At 46.4% G+C, this 23,799-nt stretch overlaps 1 protein-coding gene across 1 annotated transcript in view; it reads right to left on the bottom strand.

Moving 5' to 3' along the window:
- The window catches only part of MYO7A (myosin VIIA), a 72,870-nt gene that overhangs the window by 5,374 nt on the left and 43,697 nt on the right, over positions 1–23,799 (bottom strand). Inside the window, exons 26-44 of the mRNA XM_019473889.1 lie at positions 21,339–21,515; positions 19,433–19,522; positions 18,024–18,151; positions 16,530–16,656; positions 12,177–12,296; positions 11,280–11,453; positions 9,812–10,039; positions 8,348–8,518; positions 7,240–7,357; positions 6,823–6,949; positions 6,539–6,708; positions 6,246–6,436; positions 5,576–5,700; positions 4,606–4,763; positions 3,342–3,495; positions 3,069–3,224; positions 2,538–2,643; positions 750–863; positions 60–147 (exon numbers count right to left, since the gene is read on the bottom strand). Of these exons, the coding sequence (XP_019329434.1) occupies positions 60–147; positions 750–863; positions 2,538–2,643; positions 3,069–3,224; positions 3,342–3,495; positions 4,606–4,763; positions 5,576–5,700; positions 6,246–6,436; positions 6,539–6,708; positions 6,823–6,949; positions 7,240–7,357; positions 8,348–8,518; positions 9,812–10,039; positions 11,280–11,453; positions 12,177–12,296; positions 16,530–16,656; positions 18,024–18,151; positions 19,433–19,522; positions 21,339–21,515 (2,722 nt within the window). The remainder of the gene's footprint in view (positions 1–59; positions 148–749; positions 864–2,537; positions 2,644–3,068; positions 3,225–3,341; positions 3,496–4,605; positions 4,764–5,575; positions 5,701–6,245; positions 6,437–6,538; positions 6,709–6,822; positions 6,950–7,239; positions 7,358–8,347; positions 8,519–9,811; positions 10,040–11,279; positions 11,454–12,176; positions 12,297–16,529; positions 16,657–18,023; positions 18,152–19,432; positions 19,523–21,338; positions 21,516–23,799) is intronic.

The following is a 23,799-nucleotide window of genomic DNA, read 5'->3' as shown; positions in this document are numbered from 1 at the left end:
GGGCTGGAGAGCTCTAGGAGGGCTCTGTGTGAGTCACAATGGAGAAAAGTCACTGTTACCATCTTTTGCGGGTCTTGCTTTCTTTATCCAGTCTGTCAGGTGTCTCACAAAGTCAAAGAAGAAATCTCCCTCGGGCACACTGATGACCTGGGGGACACAGCACATGGTTACAAAGGTTGAGCAAGTGGCAAGAGGCCACAGGCAGTGTTGGCCATTGCCCCATCTGCTGTAGCTGTTCACTGCTCTGTCCCGCTTACACTGATGTATTACAAACTGCTGATGTGAGAAAGTCACTGCCAGCACCTTGCTGCAGGCTCTGTCTCTAATTTCACCCATTATTCCTTATTGCAGCTTCCTGTTTCACCGGAACGATTCATTTCCCTTCGTGATGACTATCTCCATAGATTTCTCCCAGTTGCCTGAGGCAGCTCTAAGCTGCGTGTTTTCCTTGCTTAGTCCTTTCTTATAAACCCGACTCAGCAACAGGCTAGGAGAGCTTTGCCTGTCTGTATTTTAAGCCCTTTGGGATGATTGCTGTAAGTCAGGGCTGTGGGACTGCAAATCTCACCTGTAGCAGGTTGGATCTGACTTAGAAACACCACGCTGCTTGTAGAGAAATGCATCTCACCTGTGAGGGTGCAGATAGCTCTGGCTCCACCAACACTGGAGTTGTGTACACATGTACCCGCTGGCAGGTGGGTCACCCCGAGTGCCTGGGGGCTACCCCAGCCTCTGGGTGGGTCACTCACCTTGTCAGAGATTTTGACGAAGAGGCTGAAGCCCTCAGAGGACTTTAGGAGTAGCCTGTTGGAGATGTTCTGGCAGAAGTCCTTGGCTTTCGTGCTGGACTCCACCTCAAATGCCTACAAAGAAAGGAAGATCCTCACCACTGCTACCTCAAGCTTAATTTCCACTTTAGGCTCTCTTTGAGGAACTCTAGGCTCAGACACATGAAGGGATTTAGGTGCCCACCACCAATGAAATCAGTGACATTGTGGATTATGGCTCTGGGCATGGGAAGGGACATTTGCAGAAGCTCAGCCACGCTACTGCTGTACCGTTGTGCTTTGTGATGCTCTATCTATATCCTGTGCTGGCTTATCCAGGGCTCCCCAGGCAGCACAAGATATTTTTCTGATCTAACAGTTAGGTCTTGGAGCTATTTGTCTAGGGGGGGGTGGAGAGAGAGAGCTCCAGGCTGATTTGTCTCAACTGTCTCTCCACTGATGATGATGATGAGGTCAGACGCCTGGCTTAAACCAAATGTCTGACTTCTGGATAGCTGGAGAGAGGGGAGATGACTCCTGCTTTATGTGTGGCTGGGATATCTAAAGGACTGTCCCACCTGCATGCAGGTCCCAGCCCCTGTTTTGCCTTTTGAGCTGTGCTCAGCATTTACATTGCCTCAGTTTTGCTCTGCCCACTTAAAGAGATTCGGTTCATAGCAGTTTAAGGAATTTACGCTTCTGACCACCGCATGCATGACTGCATTAGCCTGAACCACCAAACCACCAGGACCCATATTCCATACCCCATGAAAGACCGGCCTGGAGCTCAGTGCTGCTGGTGTTCAGCAGCCCTTTGGTGCAGACGCATGTTGTACCAGGTCCTGCCATGGCCAAAAGGATCACAGCAAACCCATCCAAGTGCAGAAGTCCCCACTGCCTCCTTCTACCGGCTTTCACGCAGATGCATGTGTACAAAGCAGTGTCATGCTTACTGCTGGTCATGTAGAAAAGATACTCGAAGTGATGAGAAATCCCAGCAGTTCTCTCAACTCTCCATTACAGATAAACAAGGACACGTGCAGCTGCTGGAGAGGAATCATCCTTTTCCCTCCATGTGTGTGCACTGCTTTACACAGAAACCCACTTGGAAACACAGGAATTTAGTTGTGTCCAAGGGCATGAGGGGAGAGGGAGATGCGAGCCTCACAGGAAGACTAATCAGTAGCATGAGACAGCAGTATCTGCAAGGACATGCATATCTGCTCTGGCATCAATGTAACTAGCTGCCTTATTAGCGTGTAAGATGCTTAATGAGAGGTTCCTGAGTGCAGCTATGATTTCTGCGTCATCTCAGGTCAGAAGGTATAATTTCAGTTACCTACTTGTCAGTGCTGCCATAGTCTGCCCAGTCCCCAGGGAGCCCCATCATGGTACCCCACTGGGTATAGTTGGGTGGACGATATCTGTCGGTTTAGGCTGCAAATAACTGATATCCAAGGCTTATGAACCACTGAGAGTGAATGGAGATGAACCCACCCGGTTTCCTTCTTTCTGGGGTCATACTATAAAGCCTCCAGTGAACACCAGCACAGCACCCACGTCTTGAGAAAGGTGAATTGCAGTAAATCAAGCCCCTGAGCTGGTCAGGGTAGATAAGGATGGGTTTTCCTTACACTGCTCTTGCCCAGAGTCTTCTGGGAAGGCTGAGTTTTTCTGAATCAGAACCAATATTAGCCTCTTCTGAGATTTTCATAAGAAAATTGACATCCATCCTGACAGAAAAGAAGAATTTCCTTCTCCCCCGTTTACCTCATCGGTGTCATCAGGGAAGTAAACCTTGTGGAAAATTTGGGTGGTTTTGTGTTGGATGGCTTCCACTTCTACCAGATGAGGTGGGTACTTCCTGGATCCATTCCTGCAAAACAGGAGACGGTAAGTGCCACAGCCTAAAAGCAAGAATCCTTTGTTTAAAATCTTCCATTTTTATACATTTTCTTTTATGAGTAACTTCGGCTACTTTCTTAATATTAGGTTTTCCCCTCAAAAAAAAAAAAGAAGAAAGAAAAATTGAAATGGGTAATGTCTATTTGCTTAGGGTTTAGGTGACTTAAATGGAGATGGCAGGACAAAGTCGACTTAATTAATCTCTATTTTTCCCCAGACAGTTTACCAGTGACGTTTTCCACCCGATGCCCCTTTCGTTCAGCTTGGTTGAATGCAGAGAGAAGCTGTGAACTTCCACTGTCCCCCCAGCCACCCCAATCTCTCCTACTCGTATTTTCTCATGCATATTTGGATGCCGTGGCACGGTCAGGACTAGGAGGTCTTTTGGTGCCGTACCTCAGGGCTTTCTGGAGTCTCTGGATGCAGTCTGCCGCCAAGGGGTGATGTTTCCGGGACTGCAGGAACCTCTGGACATGGGGCAGGAGGATGTTACTTGGAGGGAAAAGGCCTGTACACAACCACAACAGCTCCCAGCCTTTCTCTTCACTGTACCTACACAAGGAGAGACCCGGGAGGAAAAAAAATCACTCACGGCATGGACACTTCAGATCTGCTTTGCCTAACACACAGGCTAGTGCATTTGTGCCGAGGAGAATGAATGACGCTTACTTGATGTGGTTGTCTGTGAGCTGCTTGAGGGTCTGGCAGTAGACTTCATCCTTCAGGGGTTCGGCTTTCAAGGCACCTTCAAATATTTGGTCTGTCAGCTCATTGACTGAGCGGGTCCTTTTGGAGGGGTAGTCACCCATGTATTTCAGCACTGGTGGGAGGCAGGAGTCAAGGATCGGCTAACCGGGATGTTTGGGGAAGCCCTTCTGTTGACGATGCGATTAAAGACATCCTACATATGACTACAGAAGTGGCTGCAATTTGATGGAGGGGGCACAGTGTATGGTAAAGGTTTTAAATTGCCTGAGGAGATATCCAGAGAGATCTCTACTTTTATCATGCACCATCTCAGGTTGAAAGAATTGCTTTGCGGTCAGGATGTGTAGACCTAAGAAAGCTGCGTGTGATTATGTGTTACCTGATCACACATACAGGTACCACTGTAAAAGACCAGATTTTCAGCTGGTGCCAGGCACCAGTGGAGCTGCAGTAACATAAACCAAATGACGACCTTCACCATCATGCCATATTGCAACTATTCTGCATGAGAACAGGCCACAGTTTTCTGAATTATCATGTATGATACAGCAAGAGGAAAAGGATAAAATTGCAAGTGTCCTCTTATTTTTTTGCCAGCTCTTTTAATTCCTCCTCCTGTTATTTGCTAGTAAGAGGAAACCAGTAGTAGCAGCAATAGTGTAATATCAATCAGTAACAGGCTTATACCAACAGAACTGTTCAAACCATAAAGTCTGGATCCTAGAGCAAAGCTCCACCAAAAAATAAAGGCTACTTCAACAGATTGGATCTATGTCTGCACTCAGCTCATCTCTCCCATGCTGTGTATATTCCTCCAAGTAAGGGTTATTCAGGCATCAAACCCTGTCCCCGGGGCCGTGTGGACTGGTTTGCATTCACACTGGATTAGGGCTACACCCTTCCACAGCAGATGCATTTTGGAGAGGCACAGCTGAAGCAAGCCAGAACAGAGCTGGTGAGTTAACCACTAAGCAGCGTGGACCAGCAGGACTCAATAACTTGCTCCCTGGCCCTCATTTATTAAGATGTACTGACACCCCTCAGATCTCAAGGATGCTTGAATACAGATTTCAGGATCAGGCCCAAGCCTGTGACATGGTTCCAAAGCCCTTAAGAGGGACCACAAACCTTTCCATGGGCTTTGCTTGGGGCCCTAAAGAGCCTGCTCAGCACTTTGCCTGTCAGACCTGTTGCCCAAGGGCTCCCCCAGGCAGTGGAAGGATATCAATGAAGGCCATGCAGGCTTCTTGGGACAGCTCTTCGCTGCCCAGGATCTTCTTCAGCAACGGCTGTTTGATGGGCTCACGGGTGTAACACCACAGCTTGTCCTTCCCGCGGCTCTTGGTGATCATGACCCGGCTCAGGGTGTGCTTGGGAGGTGGTCTGGTGGCAAAGGCAAAGCAAGAAGAAAGGTGGAAAGGTTACAGAGATAAAAGGGACAGCTTGCGGCCAATGTTTCACCTGGGAAGGTTGTTCACAGCACCTGGCTAATGAACTCTTATACTAAATGGAAATTCACAGGTTAGCAAGTATCCAGCTCCAGCTGTGCCCAAAGATAACCATTTGTACTTTCCTAGGGCTCAGAAAAGTCCCTTACGGACCCTACCCAAGTACTGACACCAAAACAACCTTCTCTACCCCAAAAAAAGACAAGAGGAAGGATGATGGCGATGGACAATCAGAGCAGCAACACTGAAAGAATATTGCCTAGCAGAACAAGCCTACAAGGGTGAAGGCATCCCAGAGGATCTGATCTGCCTGTTTGGATTGCCAGCCCATCTGAACAGGAGTGGGAGTTTTGGGATCAGTCTGGTCAGCTGCATTCAGCAGTGGTGCACATTTAAATCTTTGGAGCTGAGATGAAAATGCCCTCACCTAATTCAACTGCTGCCTATATGGTCTGAGGCTGTGTATGGGATCACAGGAAAGGAATATCAGACCGCTAAGCACAGCCTCTCACATAATACTAAATTTCACACTGTTACACCTGTGTTGAGCCAGTCTGAAGAAATTCTTCATAAAACCTTGTCTGTGGAAAACCTACAGCTCAAATGCCGTGACCTAAACTGGAGGATGCAGTTGTACAAAGTCACACAAGGGGAGTCTTTTCCAGTAGCAAAAAATTCCCTGATTCCCAAGCTACCTGGGGATGGATTCCTATTCCTATAATTTTTGAAGATGGTTTAAAAAATCACCTAAAATAATCATAGGAAAATTCCTCCAAGGTGTATGGCTTCACCCTCTCTTCACTGTCTGAAATTGCCAGCTGAGAGGTTCTGATAACATCTTGTCGTTGATCAGGGGTCATCGTGACCAGTGCCTGTGGGATGAAAAAGTCTCTGTCACCTAGTATATTGGATATAATATATATTTGACATATCCAGAAAGAGGAAGCAGATACAAAGTGAAAAGATGAACAGCGAGTGAGTAAGAATAATCCATTAATTCCAGTTAATAGTCAGTAAGAACTGAGCAATTGTCATTTCTGTGTGCCATTCTCAGTCACTAATGCAAGGAATAACAAATGTTTCCATAGTGTGGATCGTTTCCTAATGAAGATAATGTGCTTTCAGTCCTACAGCTCTGCATGTGAATGTGCCCACCAACCCCAAATACACCTACAAGTAATCAGGCCAGCTGGAGGGATGTAGCAGGATTCATGGATATTCCAAGTCACAAGCTTGTGGTGTTCAAAAACCAGGGAAAAGGCTGACATCACTTTGGCCTCGGACAACTTGTCACCTCTCAGCCACTCTGGTATCCACTTTATTGTCAGGGAGATTCTGGCCAGATCTAAGCTCTTCAGGAAGGCTTTGACCTCCTTGGGCTTTGTATGAAGTTGTGCCATTCTATAAGACAGCTTACCACGATCTCCAGTGGAGGCATGGTGACTGTAGGCAAGACGTAGACGGAATCAGTTGGGAAATCCCCTCTCTGCTTGGTCCGTTCATTGAACCCATTAGCCCACCCTGAGCTCATCACATGTTCTCCTGTGTCCTGGTCCAGAACTATGAGGTCTCCTTTGAGGAAGCTGAGGAACCCAGATTCTTCTCCCACTGCAAGAAGAACAACCATTAGTTTGATTTTTTTTTTTCCAAATCCCTTCGGAGTAATTAATCTACCTATATGTTTGCGACTGGGCTGGGCCATTTACTTACCAGGGTTTGGGTTATCTTGGAGAGCGACCACATACTTGGATCTTTTCCTTAGTCCTTCAAGGAAGGTCACCACCAGGTCCCGGATATCCTCTGCATTGTTGGAGGTGAAAGTGTATTCATCGCCTTTAATGGTGGCCAAAGTGAAACTCTGCCCTTGCAGCTTTCCCCCTCTGGGATATATTTTTATAGAAGACACAAACAGGAAAGATAATGGCATCAAAAGGCGAAGCCTGGAAAAAGACTGGTTTAGGGTGAGATCACCAGCTAAGTCTATTCCCCCTTACCTGCTGCTTGACACAGCTGTGATCTCTGGGAAAGAGAGCTCTAAGAGAACCTGCTCCTGTTCATCCACAAAGTACACTCCTGTCCAGTTGACAGCTACAATCACATCATTTTTAGGCAGGCTTGGCCCTGGGTTGAAGACAAGGCACGCAATCAGTTCATGACGGGTCTTAGGATATAGAAAACGTGTGCATTTCAAAGGAGGATGCAATGATCAAAAAACAGTGTTATTTTTAGTAAGAGAAATAGTGGCAGACTCATAGCTTGAGCCATTGATAATCAGGATGCACCAATAAATAACGTATCTAAAAAAGACCAGCTAGATGGTCCATTAAGTCTTCTTGTCTGTGGAGTCCCTATCTCTCCTTCCTTTTGCTTTGGAGCATCCTATGCTCCGGGGATGTGCTCTACTGACTCACCTGAGAATTTGAAGGCTTCGTAAAACCGAGAAAACAGCAAAGGCCACTTGAAACGTGCAAAATCCACTACCTCTTCCTTGACTTTTTTGGGGTCTGCCCTCTTCTGAGTATAAATTCCCTATAGACAAAGCAAATTACAACCAACATGAAGCACAAACCCAGTTACAGCCAGGAAGACAGCAAACAAAACCAATTCATGTCATCTGAAGATCTTGGAACTAATATTAATTTAGTCCTCAATGAGGCTAAGGGCCAAAGTCCTACAGGAACAAGCGATAGGTTGGACAAAGTCCTGGCAAAATTTTGATTCCCACTTCAGGGAATAATTCAGCTCTGAGAAGGCTGGGCAAGCATCCTGAGTTACCAGTCTGAGTGGGATTCATCTCGGCTAACTTTGGGTTTCTCTAAGGTAGGTGTCTACCTTTCAGCTTGACAGTCCTTTAGCTGGAAAGGGACACTCGGTAGCCCTTAAGCACAGGCATCTAGCTTTACTTAGGACATCCTCAGATACCTGAGGCTTCTGTATGTAGCTAACAGGCTGACGGAGGACCTGCAAGACCCAACTGAATTGCATCCCTGGGTCTCTATTGACAGTAATGGGAGGTGAGACTCCTAACACATGTGGAGATGCTTACATTTTAGGGGTCTTAATCTGAAGCTGGCTCCTGCTGTTAAATGAACGACAATTCTCATGCCTGGATGAGTTATGGGTAATGAGTTATGGAAGATGTTGCTGTGGGAGGGTGTCACAAATGTTCTTATGAATGTCAGGGAGGTTTTATACAACGCCTGGTACAATAAGGTCCTGACATTGCCTGGAGACATGAACCACCACTGTAATACAACCAATAACACCACAATCCTGTGTACCAGGAATGAGACCCCAGACGTGGCATTTTGCTTCTCATAGTGAATCTCTGCAGGTTGTCTTCTTCTGTCAGTTCTTGCCTCAAAACCTGAATATGGCTAGTACAACACCTGCCCTTTCTCTTTGATTTAGCTTCAGACCAGGCTAAGAGCTGAGCTATGATGTCTGATGTATGTTTAAAAGGAACACAAAGCTACTGAAGCACGCCTTGGTCCTTGCCAGGTGATCCATTGTCCCCACCTTTTTATGTGCAGCTATAATGAGCTGAGCCCATTTTTCCACTGTTTTCGAAGCTGTGATCTCTCTGTCCGGGATGTAGGATGGAATTAGATTCAGCAGCCTTTCCAGTACCATCTCTGACCCGTAGTCCACATAGTACTGCTGGGAAGCCAGTTCTGCCAGATCTTCTTCCTGTGGGAGCCAAACAAGCCAAGTTAATGCTGTTACCAGGCCATCACCTCAGCATCCATCCTCCATCACCCAAGGAGCTCTTTCTGGAGGCTGGATGCACTGCTGCTTCAGATTGGTGTGGGGGTGCTTCCTTTCAGCAGAACTTCACCGGTGCTTTCTGCACATCTGAGGTTCAGGAGATTGACCACTAAAAGCTATGATTAAGCCTTAACACGTTCAGTGACCAGCACCATGCAACCCTGTACTGTGTGTGAACACAGAATCATAGAATTATTTAGGTTGGAAAAGACCTTTAAGGTCATTGAGCCCAACCGTAAAAACATGTTTGTCCCAGTCTTTCCTCGCAGTTCGGTCTGCTTCTGATGCCCACAGTCAGCAGTGGGTGGTTTTGCTACGGTAGACCGAGTTTAATGATTGAAAACGGCATGTATCCACCATTTCTCATACTTGAGAAGCCCAGCAACTGAAGCACCTGTGCATAATGCAGAACTGTAAAACGCCCTTCGGTGCAGCTACATTCCAAGCACTTTGGAGTGAAATGATAGAGCTACTGAGATGATAATAGCACAAGGAGACCAGGAGAAAGAGAAGGGGAGGAAGAAAGGGCAGGACTTCAGATAGGATAAAGGAGCTACAGTTAATGCAATATAGATGGGAAAAGATGATTTAGTTCCCAAGGTGACCAGACTCTACCGGACCACAGGAGAATGATTAGGTGTTGGGGAAGAGAGATATCTTCAATTTGACACTTGGATGATTTTAAACACAAGCAAAACAAAATGTGATGGACATTGTCAGAGATTTTGATGTCTTGAGATGCTCATTTTAGTGACACAGGAATAATTCTGTAAGCTCCCAGAGACTCTAGAGGCATAGGTTTCTGCTGGCAATGTCCCTTCAGCAGATGGCAGCATTATTGGGTTTGTATTGCGTGGCAGAGGTCTGGGTATCCTGAAAAGCATCTCTCGTGTAAGGCTTAGCGGGATTCACTGAACAGGATCCTGCTGTGTACTCCTGATCTGGTGATCTAGTTATAGTGTGCTTGTGGCCCTCCAAACCGAGGCTGATGGATGAAGTGGCTGCTCACTCTCACATCCAAAATTCACCAGGAAAGAGTGCTCATGCAGCACATGGGGGTGTTTGGTCTCTCCCCAGCCAAGAGGATCTGATTCCTGTAGCTCCTGTTTCCCAAGTGAATACCACAATCCCCAAGCTAGCAGGTGTTCAGGGAGGAAGATTTCTCATCCCTTTTGATGAAACCTGGTGAGACCGGTAGTGGCTGAGGACACTTACCTTGTCACACCGGTACTCCCCAAACTTGACTCCTCGCACGATCTGTTGGTAAATGAGATTGGTGGCCACATTGTCCTCACTCGGGTTGTGCCAAGGAGTGAAGATCTCCTTCCTGAAGAAAAGCCGCCACGGCGCGTTGCGCTCCTGCGCTCCCTGCTCTTTGGCGTACTGCTCGCACTGAGACACAGCATCCATCACATGGTCATTGCCGCTCCCCAGTGAGGAGACCTAGTCAGGGCAGAGGCAAATGTGGATTCACCCGACTAAATGCTGACCTCTCTAGGCAGATATCTATCTCTGAGTCACTCATCCAGACTTCCTTTCTAATCAAAATAAATCAAAGTATCTACCTCTACTAGCCAGCCAAGATTGAATAGGTCTACAGCATAGACTGGGTGAGCTATTTTGTTTTGAGCCCCAGTTTCCCATCCAGAATGAAAAGAGGGCATCAACTTGAATTAGCAAAGCCACCGGTCCCATTATAAAGTATTATTTATTCATACTGTGCTTAGAATCATCCTGTTTCAAAGTCACGGACTTGAATGCAACCATGCTAAGCATCAGACAAACCCAGAATAAACAGCCTGTCCTGTTACAGAAGATGTATCACCTCTGTCTTCTCACTGTGGTCTAGCACAAGGCCCTAAAGCACCACATCTCCTCAGAGTGAACATCCCTGGATGAATGTCTCCTCAAAAAAGACCAGGAAGACAGAGTATAAACCATTTTCTTTTCCACCCACAGGGAGAGGTGGCCACATGCAGAGCTGAGAATATACTTCATCCTCTTATACAGCAGCTGTAGGAATAATTCTGTTTCATTGGCTTGCAGCTGTTGTCTCACCTGATGAAGTTTTACCCTAGGTCTGTTTTCCCTTCTCATTTACACTCACCTTTATTTTTACAGAATTTCTGAAAAAAAGTACGTTTTTAGGTTAAATAAATTGGGTTAAATGCCAATGCATGTATGGCAGTTTGGATTTGAGCTCATTTTGGAAGCTTAATTTCAACCATCAGCTTTCCAATTAAGTGTAGTTGCCCCCTTGTTTAAAAATCCAGGCTGTTTTTTTTATTGGACATTCAACTCAAAGTAGCTTGACTGAGAGTAAGAGCATAGCATCACAGAATAATGTAGGTGGAAAGGCACTTCTGGAGGTTTCTGGTCCAGCCCACTCGGTCAGAGCAGGTCCATCTTTGATCAGGTTGCTCTGTGCCTTCTGCTGTTAAATTCTGAATATCTCCGAGGAGGGAGATTTCATACTGTTTCTGCAACCCTGCTCCAATGTTTGACTACTCTTATTGTGAAAATCATGCTAGCATCTGCACTGTAGAAAAGTTCCTTCCTGACCTTGAAAGCTGGTTGTTTGCTCAGAGCACAGGGTCCTTCTCGCCTCTGGAAGATACGTGACAGCAAGGAGAACCTCCCTCTTCTTTTATAGGGCTAGTCAGGAACATAATTTAAGACATACCTTGTCAAAAAGTGCAATGTAAAGTGAAAAGCCAAATCGGTCCTTCAGGCTGATTTTGTCGGCCAAAGAATTACAGAGCTCTTTAGCGGTTGTTGCAGAGTCGGTCAATAGGGTTTTTGTTGTCCCATCCATAAATGTGACGGGCAGCATGATCGGTTTCTTGGATTTGGTTGCCTAATGGATTAAAGTCAAACTTTATAAAGGCACGTGTATTTCAATCCCATCGAGACTATTTACCTACATACTCTTCCACCCAACTGTGGTAACTATTTTCTAATTCCCGATTCCACTGACTGGCTGCTTTTCAATACTACCATAACATACTTCTCAACAGGATAATGTACCGTCAGCCCCTGGAAGCACTTGGAAGTCCCAGATTTTTTTATTTAACACATTCAGTCATCAAAGTGTCTAATCCAGTAAATCCAAGCATGCCCGGGAATGCTCAGAGCACAGCTGTCTATGCTAGTAAACCAGCATAGAAAACGAGCAAGTACTGCACAAACTGTGCCTGTTCCAGCTACGGCTATCCCCGAACAAGTCCCAGGGACCATTCTCAGTAGGCAGTTTGCCTGCAGCCACCTTTGTCTGGAAGAGAGTTTCCTAGCATACATGGGGGCTTGCTCCATGCCAGCTGGCCCCAATGCCCGAGAGCACTCTCGAGCACATTTAATTTACAAGTATTGACGTAGCCAAAGGGATTGATCTTCAACATACTCTGGAGCAAAGCCAGGATGCACAGGGAATGCAATATCTTGGAAATGCCTGAAAATTCTTGAGAGAAATAGGCGTTTTGTCGCCCTACTTTCTGTCCTGCCAGAGATACGGTTCCCGTGATAGTGAAAGGCTTAAACTCTGAGCCCCAGCTGCCTGGGGAGGGGATGGTGGGGCTCATACCTGCAGCTCCAGCCAGCTGGGTGGCTGCGTCCTTGTCCCATTGGCAAACGTCCTCCTCAGCCTCTCTTCGCAATAGGGAGCGTAACCCGGGGGGCCTCCGTTGATAAAGTTCCTTAAATACTGTTGGCAGCAGGGAACACATTGGTTAGACCATCGGCTCTAGAGGCCAAGCATTTGCAAAGGTTAAAAAGCAATGTTTTATTAGAGAAAAGCCCTCTGGGACTAACGGCAGTGATACCGCTCAGGCTCAGGATGTTCCTACATCCCGTTGCTGGAAGCTGAGAGAGCGTAGGACAGTCTGCACCCTTGCCTTGTGCTTATACTGTGCATTTCTGGCCTCGGTGGAGATAAGATACCAGCCTAGACAGACCTTTGATCGAAGCCAGTGCAGCAGCTTTTCTGTTCCTGCTATTGCTGCCACTGATTTCTATCTCTGTATTTTAAAGATGTGTTATAAAATGTTATTGAGTGTTGGCCAAAAAGATGGGAGTGAATGAAAAAGGCGTGTAAGTAACGATCCAGGGGAATTGTAAGCAAATGACACTCAGAACACCTAGCTGCCAGTACAAAAGACCTTTCACGATTACATTGAACAGATGTTTCTTCAGTCCGATTTTAAATTGCATTTTAGAAGATCTTAAACCAGAATTTGAAGCACTTCACCATATGTTAAAAATACAACCACGTTATTGTAGAGAAAATTAAATCCAGTGACTTCCACAATATGAAAGATAATACACTTAAAAATAATACATAAATATCTTAGCCAAAAAGGTAGCTAAGACTAATAGTTCTGTAAATCATTTTTTGCAGGGAGCCTTTATAGATAGATAAAGACTTCTCTGAATGATAACACACAGCTGTTCCCTCAGTAACACAGGCTGCTCTATAACACTGTCAGTCCATAAATAACATGGTTAGAGAGACAGATATCTCTCTCAACCGTAACTTATAGAGATACTCTGAAATAACCAGGTAATACAGCCGGGTTATACGGATGGGAGCTGTTGCAAATGATTGCAAGCAGCTGATGCTGTGTAAAAGTGTAGTTTTAATTATGCTGTTAATAATGAACAATGTAATTACATATTTTTTTTATTTCTTCTTCCTTGTGACTGAACCTTCCCACAAAGTCCATTATCAGTTGAAAGAAAAGTACAAAGAACAGGAGTGCTAATGTGTCTTGACCCATGCTTAGCATATGATGCGATAAAGGTGTCTAATGGGATCCAAAGCGTGACCTTCATCTTTGGGAGCAGGAAAACATATCGAAGACTGCCTCATTATCAGCTAAATCCTTCTCAAAATGTGCAGTTCTAATTGACACTTTTGAAGGTTGTGGAACAACTTCCAGGCACAACAGTTTCCTGAAATTCCTCATCTTTTTTTCCATAATATTGCTGCTATTAAAGTTAGAGCCGAGAGGTTTCAGGAGAAAAGTAACCAGGAGTCTGATACAACATTCACTGAATGGGAGAGTATAGGAAAGAAATGCTAAGAGATATTTACCCTTATATGCTTTTCCTTCTATTAAAATGGTGGATAATTACTGCTAAATGAGAAGTTAGGGCATCAACTGAAAAAGACGTGAGGTTAACAAAATGTCACCTAGCTAACTGGCTGAGAGCCAGCGCGTGGCTACCATACATTCAATGGTAGCTATTGCATGGTTAAAGCAGCGGTCAGTGAACTCATAGTAAATCAGATTTCGGCCGACTACGAACTCCTGAAAACATGGTACTAATAGATTAAGAGTCTGAGAGTGAGGTCTGGCACTGACGTGGAGTTTGTCTCCCAACCCAGAACAGACTGGACTAGGTGGCCTGCGTTAATGTAGCTTCAAAACAGAAGAGTTCACTGAACTTCAACAAACTATGAATATTCCTCTGCTTTTCACAAAACAAAAAAGTGAGTCTGGATGGGAACGTATATGGTTCGGGGGCAGAGTTAACATTTCATCATGAGAATGCTTTATCTCAAAACATAACATTTTAAGCTGGAAGGTGTCAATGATGTCCCCATGGATAACTACAGCGGCTTCAGAGGAGCTCCGAGACATTGCACAAGTCACTGCCTGTGTGCTGCTGTTTGCAAGACTGGGGCCTTGAAAGGTAACCACAGTGTGGGCTGCTGCAAGTGTTGTTTGCACTCATACTCGAGGAGCTTCAGTCACCACAGCCCGCCTATCATCTCCCACAGCCCAAGGTGCAAAAGGGTGATGAATAAGGGCAGAATTAGTATAAAACTTCTCCAAAGCTGTAGGGAGTATTGCCATGTATTTCAGCATGGACCATGCTTTGGGCAGAGGTACATGTGAAACACTGGCCCAGGTTGCCCAGAGAGGTGGTGGATGCCCCATCCCTGGAAACATTCCAGGTCAGGCTGGACGGGGCTCTGAGCAACCTGATCTAGTTGAAGATGTCCCTGCCCACGGCAGGGGGGTTGGACTAGATGAGCTTTAGAGGTCCCTTCCAACCCAAACTATTCTATGATTCTATATCTGAGTCTCCAGAGCTACCCATAAATTATTTCTGAGAAGTGCTTCACTTACCTAAAATAATCTTCCGCTATTAAAGATTTAAACCCACACAACCTCCTGTGGCATACTTTCTCAGATCTCATTTCCAGACATAATTTAATTTTCTGCCACTTTGCCAGTGATTTATCTGCTTTATTAGATTTCATACTGGCAAGGCCTTGGGATGAAGGAGGGATTTCTATTCTTGGCTTCAGCTCTTTCAGTGCTGAGGACCCAGTACCTGATCTGATAGCTATGGAAATTCATGGAACATCTTTATCTCCAGTAGGCTTTGGAGCAGGTCCAGGCTCCAACATTCAAAGATCTGAGAAGGAAAAAGGAGGACTTATATCACAGCAAAGGAAACACAGTGCTGAGCCCTTTGCTCTGAGCCAGCCAAACTCTTAGGCATGGGATTAACTTGAGCAGTCCAGTGGGTGTTAGTCAGACTCTAGGTGTGTAACTCATTAGGAAGGCAGACTTCATAGAATCATAGAATCATTGAGGTTGGAAGAGACCTCTAAGATCATCGAGTCCAACCGTCAACCCAACACCACCAGGCCCACTAAACCATGTCCCTAAGTGCCTCATCTACACGTCTTTTAAATACCTCCAGGGATGGGGACTCCACCACTTCCCTGGGCAGCCTGGTCCAATGTTTAACCACTCTTTCAGTAAAGACATTTTTCCTCATGTCCAATCTAAACCTCCCCTGGCACAACTTGAGGCCATTTCCTCTCGTCCTATCGCTTGTTACTTGGGAGAAGAGACCGACCCCACCTCGCTACAACCTCCTTTCAGGTGGTTGTAGAGAGCGATGAGGTCTCCCCTCAGCCTCCTTTTCTCCAGGCTAAACAACCCCAGTTCCCTCAGCCGCTCCTCATCAGACTTGTTCTCCAGACCCCTCACCAGCCTCGTTGCCCTTCTCTGGACACGCTCCAGCACCTCGACGTCCTTCTTGGAGTGAGGGGCCTAAAACTGAACACAGTATTCGAGGTGCAGCCTCACCAGGGCCGAGTACAGGGGCACGATCACTTCCCTGTTGCCTTCAAAAGTGGGCAACAAAACTTTGCCCAGAAAAAAAGACAATCCTTAAGAATAACCTGATTTTCAAAAGTGGCAGCCACTTAGCATCTCCCACGGACTTCAGTCCTGCTGATCCCCAGTGCTTCTAAAGATACGTTACATGTCATTTCTCATGTGGCTGTTTAGAGTTGGATGTTTTCAGCATGACACATGGTGGGGCAAGTTGTAGCATGCAGAGAGCAACTATGCAAACATACTTCCAGGTAAATTAAACCCTTCCCTTTGTATGTGCAATTTTCTATATTAAGTTATATTTATAATTAGCTGTGTAGTACTATTCCTTGCCAATTTTGTTAGAGTACGTGCCTGAGGTCATAATGTCAAAGCCAATAGATGCTTGAATGACTGCATAGACCTTTGCATGTGAGAAATAGGGGAGAAATGTGGGCTATTCTGGGGGTGCAAATTCCACTTGCAGCCTCCCACAATTAACTTTCCTGCCAGAAATCACTAAATCACATCTTCACACATCTACAATGCAGAAGGCATCATCTGAACTGGTTGTCTGCACTCCCTTTAAAGTCACAGGAAAGAGAGAGTCACTGCTCAGGAGTGACTCATCTGATCCACTTTAGACATCGAACTTGGGATCACGCACACTGTTCTTAGGAACTTTATGTCATTTTCATTCCTGGCAAAGATAAAGACCAGGATTCTCTCTCCTGTGAAACCCAAGAGAAAAGCTGGTCCCGTGGATGGGAAAGAAAATGTATTGGCAGATAATGAGACAAATATAATCTACAATTTACCTTCACAAACTTCTCAGAAGGAGCAAAACATCCCACGCAGAGGGACATCAGGATCCAGCCCCTGGCATGGCTGCTTTTGGATGGGTTCTGGGTCAGCTGCTTGCAGATTTGACAATAGATTTCATCCCTGCAATAGGAATGAAAAAAGCATTAGAGTTAAGGTGGTGGTTTTCAACACGAACAGAGGCATTAGAGTTAAGGTGGTGGTTTTCAACATGAACAGAGAGACAGACCCTGTCTGCACGTGATTGATAGTTAAAAGTTCATTTTAGCATTGCAAGGATATTAATTTAACTGCCCTAATGATGGTCACCCTGATCGTTGCAGTGTCTCTAAAATGCCACCCATCACCAGCCCTGTAATGCCCACTGAGTCTTCCCTGTGCTCCAGCTGAGATTTCCCACAGCTGACTGACACTGCTTAGAGAAGGAGGGAAATAAAAGGGAGTCTTGAGGTTCAAGGAAGCTCAATGTCACCTCTGGATGATGGAGTCTATTCTGGCTTCTTACAAAGATTTTCCAGTAAGAGAGTCTCCTAAACTAACTTTCATAGAAGGCCATCAGCTGTGAGTCTTCATTTGCTGGCTGTTCCTCTTGAGATGCCTGAATTTGCTTTGTGGAAGTGTTGGGAACGATCAGCTCCAGCGGAGGTCAAGGTTTGTCCAGCTCTTACGTCCAAACAGGCACGTACATTGCCTGGTATCTCAATTTGGGATTTAATGTCCACTTTTGACTTTAACCTTAGTTCTCTACATGCAAAATGAGGGATAACAGCACTTCCTCGTCTACGTGGGAGGCAACAAAAATATTAGCCAACCTGTTACACTGACAAACCCCATGGGAAAGCCCATGGGACACTACCAGGTCTGCCTTCAGAGCAGACTGTGCAGAAAAGTAAGGTTAAGGGTTTCATGGTAAACTGGGAGGACAAAATGAAAACTAGAGAAGCTGGTCATCAGGTGAGGATGCCCACTCTGTTCCTGGAGTGAGCAGATAGGTGTGAGTGAAAAGATCGTGAGACTACATAAACAAGGACTGTATTGTAACACACGCACACATAAATGGGCTAAACCAAAGATGTGCAGTTGGCCTTAATTTGGCACTTTCCAATTTTTGAATGCTTAATTTAGCAACTGAAATGAGTTAGAGTTTTTCATTAGTATACCATTCAAAATATTCACACAAACAAAAGACATCTAAATGGTCAAATAGAAAACAAAGGGTAGTGAACAACCAGAGTGAGCGTTAAAAAAACAATCCAGTAGCCACTAGCACTTTCAGAAGCGTTTGAGTCCCTCTGTGTGGTCTTTCCATCAGGCCTGATATGGACAGTAAGGAACATGATCCAGCTCATATTATACAACACAACCAGAAAAATGATATAATGAGAGCTTTTTAAAGCTGCACACAATAGCAAAATCATTTGGACAAGAATAGCTCAAGGAAGGAGGAGTGAAACGAATGGCATGTTTATGCCTTTGTCTGGATTTCTAACCTTAAGGCTGGCCTGAGGATGCCATTACCAATAATGAAATGGAGCTTCTCCAGGTTGGAGGTGGGTCGGTCTTCGAGCATGCTATTACCTTGGAGCGTGGACTCACCATCGTGAAGTCTCTTTGTCACCTGCCAACCAGACACATTGCTCTCTTTCAGTACAGCCAGTTACTATGTCCCCCCCCACCCCATCCCAAATGTGTGGTGCTTGCCCAGGAGGACTCCTCCGCCAGCCAGGAGGGGTCTCAGAAGTTCTTCAATCTAGCACTTTATCAGCAATGGGAGGGTGTGACTTTGCTGGCTTTAATCACATACGAGTGAACCTGAAAATGGTCCTGTCTGGTCACGCTCCCACCTGATTGCTCTTTGCCCAGGGTTTCTACAATGGCACCCTTGCATCCCAGCTCTGAGCTGGTCCTGCAGCCGGGAAAGAGCCACCAAGGCTCTTCGGAATAACCCCAGCTTATTGCCAAGGAAGGCCTGTCCCTTTAACTCAGTTATATTAAAAAAATTATTAAAACACTGGCAGAATGGACCTGCTCCCCATGCTAATGATGCAGCCAAAAGCACGTAAGCATGGTGCTGTTTGTGAAAACAGGGATGGCATTCATCCACCTACCAGCTCTCTGTCTCAGCTAGTCAACCCTGTCTCCATTCAGAGCCACTGGAGAAAGACGGGCATTTCTAGAGTGCGTTCAGAGCCACATTAGGGTAAGCTGGATTGGGTCCTATTTCTCCCCACTGACCCTAAAGGGAAGGAGGGTGACTATCTTAGAGAGCAATCTTCACGCTCTCAAGCAGCTACAGCCAGGTGAGACGGTGCCTGCTCTGGAAGTGGACAAGGCAGCGTGTAAAAGCAGACTGAATCCATGTCTTTGCATTGCTTTCACCCCCGCCCCCGCGAAAGATTTATTGCTCCTCGCTATTTTGGGATGGGATTTTCAAAAGCTCTCAGCTTGGGCTAACTGCTCCCATGGGGAGTTTTGCCCCCGGCACTGGAGAGGAGCAGAGGATGGGTGAGCGCTTTTGGAGACCCCCACCTCTGCTACCTAAGCCACGGTGGAGGGCAGGAAGCTAAAAGCAGGGATAACATTCAGACCATCACAGAGTGGTGGGAGGTATCGGCAGCTGGATGGAGGGCTGTGAAAGAGGGGAGGGAAGATGCTGGATGGATGGAGAACGGGAGCCGAGGGGAGGCCGGCGCGAGGTGCAGAATGACTCAAGGAGACACGGGAAGCCAACCTTTCCCCTTAAACACTCCTTAAATCTTTCAGGCAGAGAGACAGGTAGCGCCAAACCCAGAGGAGGGCTGGTTCTATGTTGTCTAGGGAAAAGCAGAAGAGAGTCAGAGAGGGCTGCAGACAATCCAATGGCACTTGTGCTGCCAGGTGGCCAAGCGTCTCCTCTCACCTCCTCCGTCAGTTTGGATTTCTTCTTGAGTGTTAAGGAGACCAGTTTGTGCCGCACACTGTTCTTCTTGTGCCCATCAATGTGAGTACTCTGCAAAGCAAGAGGCGTGGATGCAATCGGTTGGACTCGATGATCTTAGAGGTCTTTTCCAACCTCAATGATCTATGATTCTAATGCAGTGAGACACAGAGCCCTGCCGAATGCATGCTCTCCCTGCCTCCCCCAGGCTCCTGCAAAAGACCGTTAATCCTGGGCAGAGAGTGAGATAATTCAGAGGCTGGTGGGAAGCAGAAGCGTGGACCCATATTCCGTGCCCCCTGATAATCCAGGCCTAGCTCTGAATTTTGCAGATACTCTCTAATAAATGAGCCTCCCCCAGATCAAAATTACATATTGGGGACACCTGAAAAATTTATGTTGAATACATGGCTGACTCCTAGTCAATCTAGGTCCCCCCAGTTCTGCTGTATGCCATTCAGGCTTGTTCCTACATTGCAAATGAGATGAGCAAGACCACTCTCTGAGATGAGTCGTTTGCACGGCAGGTTTGTGAGCTGGAAGTCATCTAGCCAGGGATTCATGGACAGGTAGTTACCCATTGTGGTTTCACCCCGTTAACCAGCTCTGTGTTCTAGCAGATCTCCCAGAACAAATTTGATGTGGGACAGACCCAGGCACTGACTACATTTCATCAAGTTACTGTTGGCTTTCTACTTTTATACCAACTTTATGCCAGCTGTGGGATTAAGATGGCATGGATAATCACATCACTTTTTGACCCAGTTAACCTCTCCCCATTTAAACAGCTTTGAAAAGACTGTCATTTTATACCAGATCAACACTTCGAGTCCTGCAGCTGTGATGGTTTATATCCATTATAAAGCCAAGTTGGTACTGTAAACCTGGATTTGCATATCATCACGCTCAGGATCAGCTCAGACATCTCTCTGCACTGTTGTGCACTCTGCAGAGCAGATGTAACCACAGACAAAAGTGACAGCTTAAATTTTCCTTCTCTTCTGTACTACCTGATGTCTCAATTGGCCAAAATATACCTTGTTGTAATAAACAAGCAAGAAATGATAGGTAGAAGGAATGAAAGGTTATTCCTGGTGTATATTTTTACAGAATTACAATCCAGATGAGGCTACTCTCCTTCTCAGGTAATTCACTGAAAGTGCTGAATGATGTCATCGTCTCCAAAAACTAGGAAATTTGTTAATTCACATCTGCAAATGATGCAGGGGCTTGTCCAGATGGTACTACAGAAAACTTCTTGAAAATGCAACAGTACCACCTAGAAAACCCCAGTACCAGGTAATACCTTGTTCTATGGAATAAAGCAATTGCCAAAGATGAAAGCATATCAGCGCTATGGACAGCGATTTATCCAGAACAATGTCTTATCTGGGAGGGGTCCTAAGATAAAGTCCTCCAGTGACATCCCAGAATGCACTGAGGATGCAATAGGGATTTATTTTTGATTTCCACAGCTTAATCCCCTGGTAACTCTTTACTTCCTGCTCCAAGATTAAGAGCACATTTTTAATTTAGTCTCTTCTGACCCAGGGCAGATCAAAAAGGAATCCCCAAATGAGAGACCGACGACACAGGACATTGCGCTCCCCCATGTATTTCTGCCCTACAAGGAGGAGGAGAGAGATCAAAGCCCCATGAGAGATATCAGGGCACTTTCCTTACTGTATTGCTGGGGGACATTCAGTTGTCCCTGTGAAGAAGAAGGGAAAGAATCAACACCTGACACACAGGCAATTCTCCCTTCGTAGCATAATTGCAAACAAAGTTGACAATCTGCCTGCAGCAAACCCCACAAGTCGTTTCTTTCCAACACATTTCAATATCCAACACCTAATAATAGCGTCTCTTTTACAGCCGCAGCAGTTACCTCTCCTTCTCCCTGCAGAGCCTGCAGTTCTTTCTTATAGGTCTTTTTCCCAAGAGTCTCATAGATTTTTGTCATCACTGGTATCTTCTCGCCACCATCACTCATGGCTGTGTGATATTTCGGCTCAGGGAGGTCTCCCATGAAACGGAGGATAGTGATCCATACAGCAAGTGCTGCCTGTTTGAAAGGAAAGATTAACTCCATTGTGGTCAAGCCATGCTGAATCCATCAGGGTTGCCACTGTGCTCTCTCTGTACATCTGCAGGAGATAAAACACTTTCCTGCGTCACACGTAACAGTTTTGCCTGCAGCATACATCCCATCTGAGCAAGCCGGGCAGGCTGGTGGCCGGGACCACAAATTCAGGCTCTGTGTTCATCACACATCTTGAGTGTGTTTGTGCACCCTACAAGGGTTTTGCTTCTTGGCTAGGAGATGCCAGCGTGATAGAGAGGCAGTGACTGGCAGCTCCTAACCCACTGCAGAGGGGAAGGAGAACCACAGTGAAGGCAAGTTCATGGCCAATGTAACGTTTGTTACAGCCATGCAGGTTCAATACAGTTCTGCTCTTGTATTGCTGGCTATAGGACAAGTGTTTCTTCTCTGCTGGCTCTGCACTGGTGCATAAGACAAGGTAAGAAGCAACTTTTCCAGCTGCCGAGTAGCAACTTTACAAGTGGTACTCGCTCAACAATTTTCATCGTCCATGCCCTGAGCCCAGAGCATTTCATTAATTGTCTTAACACAAATATCAAGGTACAGAGATGGACTCACCCCTGTAACGCTGCATCCCTCTGATGCTCATTGTCTTGCCAGTGCTCAAAGCGTGCTGGTGGGACAGGGTCTACTGACACATGGGCAGCAGATGAGGGCTGTGTTCTCCACCCAACCACGAGCGCACCAGTGTATCCCAAAGGGAAACTGCTGGTGCCCTTTGGCTGAAGGGTTCCCCAGGCTTGCTCCAACCCACCCTGCCCTGCTCGAGGTTTTTCATCCCCTGCCTCACCAACTGGTCTCCTTCATCTTCATGGTACAAGAGAGGCTGCTTGAGAGGCCGGCGGATGTAGGTGTGTGTCATCGTGCCCTGGAAATACGTGGCGGCAAACTTGGCAAATTTGTACTCTGAGAGATCTTCCTCCTCTTCCTCAGGGAGAGGCAATGCTGCATCCAGGTCCTCTTCCTCCAGCTCCTTCTGGGCTCGCTCAAGATCCTGGTGGGGAAGGACATGTCAGGCACTCAGCATGGCTTTGGATACTGAATTACCCTTTCCCTTTGGGCCTGACATTTCTGTCCGTCTGGTTTCCATCCCAAAAGGAAAAGCCAGCTGGAGGGAAAACCATGAAATATAACTCTCGAGCCCATGCAAAGCCCAAGTCCTGAAGGACATGCCTGTACCCAGGAATGTCCCCAGAGCAGTAGGAGAAGCAACAAGCATGGCCCCACTCCTAGCATGGGGAAAGAGTGTCCAAGAGCTAAATGCTGTGAGCCGTGATGAACCACGTGATGAAAAGATCTCAAAGGTCCTCGATGATCTTATAGTGATACTGCTCTCCTCCATTTGGTAACCCCAGAGAAAGCCTACAGACTGCCTGTCTGTCCCCAGCCACAGCACGGTAACCCTCTGAGGCCACACAGAAGAGCCTGGTCTCGAAGGAAGCCTTCAGAGACCCACTTTTTTTGTATTGCCATACTCTCCCCTGAATCATTAATGTGTTGCTAAAGCCTTTCATGTGATAGCCAGGCTCGTGTATGTCTCCAGTACCTCGAAGCCATTGGGTGCCTGTCCTTCCTGGCCAGGCAGGGAGGAGGTCGTCCCCAGGAATCCAAACATCTTGTCCACCATTTCTGAGTCATTCACTGGCTCGTTGCGAGCCTTCTCCATTTTTTCTAAGAGCTCTTTCTTCCGACGTGCTTCCTCCTTCTCCTTTACTTCTCTCTCTGCGTCTTCCCGCGCCAGCTGGGCCAGGCGTGCCTGCAAGAGGACAAGTAGAATGCCTGAACTGCTCCCTCCAAAGAGCTAAATTCTGCAGGGCCTGGCTTTAAAAAAGCAGGCTGGCCGGTGCTTGGGGCACTATACCAGCATCGTGACTTGGAGCAAATCTGTGACATATCCATGCCTCAGTTTCCTAAGTGCAGAAGGACAAAGCAATAGCATTTTCTCCCTCCTTAGTGCCTGTTTAGGGGGTTTGGTCCATGCACAGAGACTCTGGCTGGCCGGTGCTTGGGGCACTATACCAGCATCGTGACTTGGAGCAAATCTGTGACATATCCATGCCTCAGTTTCCTAAGTGCAGAAGGACAAAGCAATAGCATTTTCTCCCTCCTTAGTGCCTGTTTAGGGGGTTTGGTCCATGCACAGAGTCACTGACCTACCTTATTTTTTTCTTTTATACAAGAACCAGGTAATGTGCGCGCGCACACACACACACACACACAGTGTTCCAGTTCCCCCTTCAGTCTT

The sequence above is a fragment of the Aptenodytes forsteri genome, unplaced genomic scaffold, assembly GCF_000699145.1.
Source record: "Aptenodytes forsteri isolate BGI_AS27 unplaced genomic scaffold, ASM69914v1 Scaffold231, whole genome shotgun sequence".
NCBI classification, from domain to species: domain Eukaryota; kingdom Metazoa; phylum Chordata; class Aves; order Sphenisciformes; family Spheniscidae; genus Aptenodytes; species Aptenodytes forsteri.
This window is presented reverse-complemented; position numbering and strand designations above follow the sequence as displayed.